The following is a 9274-nucleotide window of genomic DNA, read 5'->3' on the forward strand; positions in this document are numbered from 1 at the left end:
TAGATAAGGTCATATGTTCTAGATTGGACCACATGACCGTCACATTACACTTCAAAGGAAGATAAAACCGATAGACTGGAATAAAGACTGTTATCATAGCGGACCGCTTTACATATTCCCTTTACAGGTAGATCGGAAAGGTAGGTTCTTGTCTACTCCTTCTTAATATATATTTTTGCTTAAATTTGTAGAGGTACTTTGATGGCGCAAATATTTAGTTTCCCAATTGATTAATTTATTGAGAAACGTCCATCGGCAAATATTTTATGCAAAGCTAGCACGGAATATTAATTTATTAATTGATTAATTGTTTGCCGAATGCCCAGTGGCAAATATTTTCATGCAAATTCAGGGCGATATGTTTCATTGCGAATATGTTTTAATAATATATATTTTCATTCTTATCAAACATGCACCATTCCTTTCATTTGTATAGACCGAAAAGAAAAATGTTGGGCGTTTTTGAATGAAGACATCTCTTTGAATTATTAAATTATATATCAAACGTAAATATTCTGTTTTGCTGAAGACGATTTGCTAGACTAGTCTAAGTATACACCAATGCATAATTGGCAGTACCACTTTTTTTCATTACATTAAATGTCGGTTAGTTTCGATTGAAAATTTTTCGATAAACCAGTCAACCGTGAGGAATAGCATTCAGTTTAAAGTATTTTTTTTATTTTTTCTCCTCGTTAATTGTTTTCTGGAATTATTCTGTTTTTATGTGTTTTTTTTCTTTTTTGTCTGTCTTGTCTGTTTCGATTTACTTTTCTTTTCTTTTTTTTTGGGGGGGGGGGGGGGTGAGGGGTTGGGGAGGGTGAATTACCTTTTAAGAGTTGTTAGAGGATTTTATTTTGCGATTTGCTGATACAAATCTATATCGTAGGTTTAGCTACAGGTACATCAAAATAGGACTTTATGGCCGATATTGGTAAATCTTTACATCAGTTGTTCTGGTCAACTTAATCTGGAAAGGTGGCATAGAACTCGATGGCCATTGGCAAAAATCATCAATATTTACTTAAAGAAGAAATGGTGTAGCTAACTACCTCAACACCTAGTAACTGTTGAATCAGATAGTAATTAGAGAGATCTAGATTAAGGAAGTTGACTCTTAAACACAATTGTACCTTAATTTGAGGGCTAATTGACTAACGCATGTAGAGTAAGGTTTTGGTTAGCTTGATTCCTTGCTTGCTTTGTTCCCAATCAAATTTCAGATAGTACACATGTTTACCTATGCCTGTAAATATTGATTGCAGATGCCAATTTTAATTACAATGCTTGATCATGCGATTATACAAACAAAGCAAGCAAGCCAAAAACAGATTTACCCTACATGTACATGCATTAGGAAATTGGCTTTAAATCATTTTAATGATAGCAATCGAAGCTTATAAATGTGACATGTTTGTTTCTGTCAATATGCTTGTAGATACGAAATTTTAAACTTGTTGTCCTCTTTCAGTCTTAAATTCAGAAATGCTTTAAATGATTGATGTAGTTCACGCATCATTGAAAATATAACGGAACTTGACGAGACTGTCGTACAAAGTGAGAGGTTTAGTGCTATAAAACCAGGTTTAATCCACCATTTTCTACATTTGAAAATGCCTGTACCAAGTCAGGAATATGACAGTTGTTGTCCATTCTTTTTTGATGTGTTTTGTCATTTGATTTTGCCATGTGATTATGGACTTTCCTATTTGATTTTCCTTTTAGTTCAGTATTTTTGTGATTTTACTTTTTGCATGGGTTGAAATCAAGGTCAAGTTCAAGACTATCATACCTTACTTAAATCAAAATATCTGAGACCTCCGCGACGTGATTATTTACTGATAAAAGGATAACCACCTGCCAATACACACAAGATAAATTGTTGTGAAACGACCTTAAAATAAGGAATCTAGGTTAAGATTTGTTTGTTGTGATACATGGATGATAGCTTAACGTCAAGTGGACAAGCTTCAAAGATAATGTTTTATTTTGATTAAAATCAGAAAATATTTTCCAGATTTTGGACGTGGTACAAATGTAGCTGTCACAATATAGGTTTCAGAAAGACATTCTTTCTTTCCTTTCCGCGTTATTTCCTTTATTTTTAAATGTCCCTTGTACGATAAAGAATTAGCATTTACAAATTATAAGTTTAGCTTCCATTTTTCCGCTTTGTACCAATACCATAATAAAGATCTGCACCGTGGGAAAACTCTACGACAGGGCTAAAATGAAAGTATAATGTTTACTCTATCTTCATGCGAATTTTCAGCCGTGAGGTATTTCGGTCCATTAAACTATTTAAAATAAGCGACTTTTCCCGATTTGTCACTCAACTATAATCAGCATGCCAACATAATGAATCAGAATATTCAAAACCCCTGATATTGTAACAAAAAATTTGTTCAGGCGTGACATTTGTTCCGCCGGAACAAATTTCATAGGAAATATGTTCCACCAGAACTTATGTCACAGAAAATATGTTCAAGCACTATAAAACTTGTTCCGGAACTAATTTTTTAACCAAGTGTGAAATGAGTTCCAGAACAAAAATCACAGCACCATGAGTTTTGTTCCAATATTAAAATTTAAAAAAAAAGTGAAATAAGTTCCTGTGATATTAGTTTTGAACGAAAGTATTTGGCGGGCGTTTTTCTCAGTCTTAAGTATTACCTCATGAAAAGTTTTGTGGACTTTATTATCCTTTCATCATAATTAGTTTTTCCATGGTATTGTCAGTTTCTCTTCAACTAATAAGTTTGTTATGTCCCCTTGGTACATTTTGTCTTTTTTTGTTAGACCAGCTCGAGGACTGACCGCAGTCACAGCTTCGCACACCCAATGAAAGCTCTTTTTCTATGAGACCATCAGTGTGCCTTCATTTCTATAAGGATTGCACAATAAACGTGTAATATAACAAATAAAAATACAAATGTATACCGAAATATTGTTGAAATAAAATAAGCCTTAATTACAAATAAAGTATTATATACAAGTTAAATGACATTTACATTTTTTTTTAATAAGCTTAGTAATTTTAATTGTAAGAAGAAATACGAGGCGGCACCAATCTGTATTTTTTGCTATAAAGATGATATATGTTTCACAAGATATTTATCTTCTACCACATTTTGCTTTTTAAACGTAGAATAAATAAGCCAGTGTATAAGTACATGTAGTTTGTCTGTCTTTTAAAAATGTTGCTTTTGCATAGACATACAAGGAGGCCATTATTTGGTCCCTGAAATTGCAAAATATAAAAAGATTTTCAATTTTCAATTTCATTTATAATTTTCTAAATATTACTGTTAAATCAATGTCATGTGGTGACTTCGAAAATTAAAGATAATGAAAATCTTCATAACTATCGTTTTGATTTTGCAGATGATGAAACTATTATTGGTAGCCGTTTTGGTTGCAGTAGCAACTGCACGTTTGACTCAACCAGAACTGGACCAAGAATGGGAGGCCTACAAACAACAACATAAAAAGACATACGAAGGCGAGGAAGAGGCCAGAAGGTACATACATATTTGAGCAGAACAAATTAAAATTCTATTTCTAATTATAAGATATGCTTAAAGCCCTTCGGTGGATGAACTATGTTTAATGGACATTAAATTTCATTAATCTCCATGTATTTACATATGATAGAAAGTTAACCTGCTTTTTAGGTGTTTCGTGTTCATGATGCTGACACCATTTCTGCTGCAAAGTAAACATATACGTGACCTATAGTTGTTCATATCTGTGTCATTTTGGTCTCTTGTGGAGAGTTGTCTCATTTGCAATTATACCACATCTTCTTTTTTATATATACAAAAACCTCAAACTGTTCTTTTTCGACTGCAGTAATTCAATAGTATATAGATATCAATATAAACATCGTATTATAATATTGTTACACGTATGATACGGTGCTTTTTGTCCGCGATTTGCTTTTTGTCCGCTTTTGCTTTTTGTCCGATTATTTTGCTTTTTGTCCGATACTTTTGCTTTTTGTCCGTTGCTTTTTGTCCGGTTTGCTTTTTGTCCGATAATTTTGCTTTTTGTCCGATACTTTTGCTTTTTGTCCGTTTTGCTTTTTGTCCGATAATTTTGCTTTTTGTCCGACACTTTTGCTTTTTGTCCGTTGCTTTTTGTCCGTTTTGCTTTTTAGCTCACCTGGACCATAGGACTAAGTGAGCTTTTCTCATTTTCTCATTATTCGTCGTCGTTAACATAAATCTGCTTTGTTATGTCGTACTAAAGATCATTTAAATCATGCTTATTTTTCAGACGTGTTACCTGGGAACAGCATCTAAACTTTATTGAGAAACACAACTTGGAGGCTGACCGAGGACAGCATACCTTCTGGGTTGGAATGAACGAATACGGAGATATGGTAGGTATATTTGGATCTGAAGTTAGGGAGCAACTATTTAACTACTAAAGTTTAGGGGGGGTTATATTTTCCCCGTTATTTTTTTTACGTACGTATTGTGCTTCATACTCTATTATCAACAGTAGGTTTACACAACAAACATGATTTTCTTCACAACCGAGATCAAACAAATTATAGAAAATGCAAGTACTTTGAATGTATACCGAAAACTGATACAAACACGAATAACTTTCAACGTTGTTGCTTTTCAAAATTCTATAACAAGCAAAATCGTATAAAAAAAAGTTATTTAGAATTGAACTTTGATATATACGTTCATTAAAATTTAATCCATATGTTAATAGAGCGTACGAATCCATAGGTTAATAGAGCATACAAAACCATATGTAAATGAGCATACAAAACCATCTGTAAATAGAGCGTACGAATCCCTATTTATATTGAGCATACGAATACCTATTTATATTTAGCATACGAATCCATATTTATATTGAGCATACGAATCCCTATTTATATTGAGCATACGAATCCCTATTTATATTGAGCATACGAATCCCTATTTATTTTGAGCATACGAATCCCTATTTATATTGAGCATACGAATCCCTATTTATTTTGAGCATAAGAATCCATATTTATATTGAGCAAACGAATCCCTATTCATAATGAGCATACGAATCACTATTTATTTTGAGCAAACGAATCCCTATTCATATTGAGCATACGAATCACTATTTATTTTGAGCATACGAATCCCTATTTATATTGAGCGTACAAATTCATATGTAAATATAGTTTACGAATCCATATGTTACAGTAAAAAGTGCGTACGTGTAATTTGAACTATTCAAGAAGCACTTTTCAATTCTATATTCCTCTAAAAAATCTTTTTCACTAAAAGGACAACGCAGAATTCAACAGAGTAATGAATGGTTACAAAATGGAGAAGAAAACAAGTGGATCAACCTACTTACCTCCATCAAATGTCGGTGATCCTCCAGCATCTGTTGATTGGAGACCCAAAGGTTACGTCACAGGAATTAAAAACCAGGTAGGAAAAGTCTCTCATGATAGAAATTGTTATAACTCAGTTATTTGAAATAATGTTTGGTTCTGTATGTTTTATATTTGTTTTCTTTGAGTAATGTTTTGGGTGTTGTTTGGGTATTATTTTGTTGAGGTTGTCTTTAGTTGAATTTTGGTATGTTTGTAGTTTGAACATTTTAGTTCGGGATCAAACTTGACCGTAACCTGAAGTCCTTATATTGAAGAGCGCGAAAGACTTTGTAATAAGATGAAAGAAAGAATACCCCTTCTATATTACGAATATACCTAATATGTATTGACTATTTTGATAATTTTGATAATGAATTAACATCAATGACCACTTTCTTTATTGTGACCATTTATTAAATGTCTATTTACAGGGACAATGTGGATCCTGTTGGTCTTTCAGTGCCACTGGATCTCTAGAGGGACAATGGTTCAAGAAGACAGGAACATTGACATCTCTCTCTGAACAAAACTTGGTAGACTGTTCAACAAAACAGGGTATGTACATTGAGTAACGAAATATCAGTTGTTATATTTCTATTTATATATAGATGGATATTGGATGCATTATAAATACTTTAGGATCAAACAAGATCGTCATTAAAGATTTCTAACTTCTTTGATTGTCTTGGTTATAGTAATATGGAAACGTTAGTTTAATTCAGTTTGAAAATTCAGATTTTTTTTTAATAACTTGCTTTTGAAAGGAGAAGGTCCAACTTTTAGTTATTTATTGTACAGTAGAACGCTTCTGCTACAGAGCTACAGAAATATGGGCTGTTTTTGACAATACAATGCACATCTATCAGGTACTAGCACCATTAAGTCATGCTAAATTACTGAAATCTTCACAATTCTAGCATTTTAGTTAAATTTTAGACGGTTTTCGTGTGAAACAAAAGTGGCCGCATTCGTGTTCATTCTTAATATTAAAATGTAAGTTGTATTTTATGATAATACATAACATATATAAAGATTGAGGATGAACACGGATGCGGCCACTTTCATTTTTGATAAAAACCATCTGAAAAGTGACATTTTTCGGCATATTTGTTAGATTTTTCATATTTGATCTTGATAATGTCAAAATCAGTTAAAATCTTTCACATAAACTAATTGATTCAAATGAAATAGACACTTATGTGTTTAAAAAGTGGTCAAAATCTTTCGTCAGATGAATCTGAAATTTGAGGCCAAAATCGGTCCTTACCGGACTTACTCCTTTATCGAGAAAGTTGCATGCAATTTATCATGTGGTTTTCACGTAAAATTCACGTGCGTTTCTCGTTAAAATTAGTATAATGTGAAATTCACGCGAGTTTCACGTAAAAGGTAGTTTGATGTGAAATTCACGTGAGTGATATTTCCTTGTATAATGATAGCTGATGGCTGTGCATGTCGGAATGGAAACGTTAATTCCGATGCTTCATGTTTGCTCTGCACTTGTAAGAAAAAATCCACTCAGATTTTTATTTCAATGCGACATAAGGGATTGCATGCGCAAAAGCTTACGAATTTAACTCTTTTTGTATATCTTTTATCAACTTACTGACTAGGCAGCCAGCTTTCTTTGATGCAAAACGCTATGTCTTACATTTGATTTTTTTAGGTAACCATGGTTGTGAAGGAGGATTGATGGATCTGGCTTTCACCTACATTAAAACAAACAATGGTATTGATACCGAGGCTTCATACCCATATACTGCTAAGGTAAGTACATTAAAACAAACATTGGTATTGATACCGAGGCTGCATACCAGTATACTGCTAAGGTAAATAGCATATTGTTGTTTCTAATCTAATACCATAGACCCGTGCGTTCCTGATGCTGTGTCGAATATACAAATACATAAGCCACGTTCAATCGCAATGCGAACGTAAAATCTGATGCATTGAGTAAAATAATTGTATGCTCTCTGAACGATAAGTAACTCTTTAAGCATTTCGAAGTCCCAGCTCTTCCTATTTCGTCTGTTCTACATAAACTACCTATTGTATTAACTGTGATTGTGCTCTCTTATACCTGAATATGTATGAAATATTTGCGACTGGATATAAATCAAGCAACACTCAATCAATCAATCTTAACAGATACCTTAACTAATGTTATATTTCAAACGGTGATATCTGTACATGGTTATGTAAATGTACATGTAGATGCATTTATTTTCGTTGCTATCAATTTTCACAATTAGAGAATGTGATCAATTTGCTCCTATATCAACGTTCATCAAAATTTGTAAAGACCATGATTATGAAACACAATTCAAATACGTAGTTTTACCCTTCTTGAGAAATTTTTGAAAAATTTGTATGCCACGAATACTAGTAAACCCATAGTAATTGATATACTTTTTAAATGATGTAACACAAAATACTTTTTAAAATAATGACAAAAACACTACACAGTTCATACCAGATGCACTTTTCTGTCTTTATACCTTCATCTAACCCAATTATTTGACACATACAGCCGGGGATTTTATTCATACGGTATTTTATTAGGAGCTATATGTATATAAAACCAATAGCCATTTATTTCAGAATGGAAAATGTAACTTCAATGCAGCTAATGTTGGCGCCAACGATACTGGATTTGTTGACATCAAATCAAAAAGTGAGGAAGATTTGATGTCCGCTGTCGCTACACAGGGACCAATCGCCGTAGCCATCGATGCTAGCCATACAAGCTTCCAGCTTTACAAGACTGGTGTATACCATGAATGGTTCTGTAGTCAGACCAGACTTGACCACGGTGTTTTAGCCGTCGGTTACGGAACTGATAACGGAAAGGACTTCTGGATTGTCAAGAACAGGTCAGTTACATGGGGGTCTGGATGGGGTTCTCTGAATAGAGAATATTGGGTACAAACGACAATAATTATTATTATTTATACTAAAACATTTATTGTTATATTTTTTTATGATATATCAGGTTGGTTGAGGATATCTCAATTCAATCAGTGATATTCGAAGTTTGTCGATAATATCATAGGTTTGACGCGTACAAGGATATCCTGAGTTTGTCGATTATATTAGAAGTATTCCAACTTACGTTTTTTTTTTTTTAAATCTTGGTTTTCTTTATCATCAAACAGATTTCTCCAAATGATCAATGAAATCCATAACATTTACTGTTCAATTGAGATTGCATACAGAGTTGACGTTAATTTATTTCTATATGCATGTTTTATTTGTATCCTTATATTTGTTAATTATTACTCAATCTCTTTATTTTCAGCTGGGGAGAATCATGGGGACAGAAAGGTTATATCCAGATGTCCAGGAATAGAAGGAACAACTGTGGTATCTCAACATCAGCCAGTTATCCAACTGTCTAATGTATGAACTGTCTAACTTTGTAATCAACAATATCAATTTGTAATAAAATACTTTGAAGTAGTATATCGTTATAATATAAAAAATCTACACGTTATTGTCAATGGAATTTTATATGTGACTGTCAAACAAGTAAAGGTTCAACTAACTACAAACCCTAGTTTAACTCACCATTTTCTACTTAATAAAATGCCTGTACCAAGTCAGTAATATGACAATTGTTATCCATTCATTTGATATGTTTGAGGTTTGATTTTGCCAATTTATTAGGGACTTTCCGTTTTGAATTTTCGGAATTCGGTGTTTTTGTTATTTTACTTTTGTCTCTACCAAACATATGGTTATTTCCTTAAAAGGCAAGTGGTTTGGAAGAGTTTATATTGGACCCTGTACTACATGTATGGTAATTAAAGCTGACTATGCGATGTGGGCTTTGTTCATCGTTGAAGTCCGTACGGTGACCTATAGTTGTTAATTTCTGTCTCATTTTGGTCTCTT

General features: G+C 32.9%; 1 protein-coding gene across 1 annotated transcript; it reads left to right on the plus strand.

Moving 5' to 3' along the window:
* On the plus strand, positions 1-8839 carry LOC143052443 (procathepsin L-like). Its single transcript, XM_076225477.1, has 8 exons — positions 1-140; positions 3385-3521; positions 4279-4384; positions 5286-5435; positions 5812-5935; positions 7047-7147; positions 7982-8253; positions 8679-8839. The coding sequence occupies exons 2-8, from the start codon at positions 3385-3387 to the stop codon at positions 8776-8778; spliced, it is 990 nt and encodes a 329-aa protein (XP_076081592.1). The 5' UTR covers positions 1-140; the 3' UTR covers positions 8779-8839.
* The last annotated feature ends 435 nt before the right edge of the window (positions 8840-9274 follow it).

This window comes from Mytilus galloprovincialis, chromosome 11 (assembly GCF_965363235.1).
Source record: "Mytilus galloprovincialis chromosome 11, xbMytGall1.hap1.1, whole genome shotgun sequence".
Lineage (NCBI taxonomy): Eukaryota > Metazoa > Mollusca > Bivalvia > Mytilida > Mytilidae > Mytilus > Mytilus galloprovincialis.

What these genes read in the sequence shown, in the direction of transcription:
- LOC143052443 (XM_076225477.1), top strand. Translation starts at nt 3,385, where the DNA reads ATGATGAAACTATTATTGGTAGCCGTTTTGGTTGCAGTAGCAACTGCA. An exon ending in AGACTGTTCAACAAAACAGG is followed by an intron (nt 5,936 to 7,046) that starts GTATGTACATTG and finishes TGATTTTTTTAG; the next exon opens with GTAACCATGGTTGTGAAGGA. An exon ending in CATACCCATATACTGCTAAG is followed by an intron (nt 7,148 to 7,981) that starts GTAAGTACATTA and finishes CATTTATTTCAG; the next exon opens with AATGGAAAATGTAACTTCAA.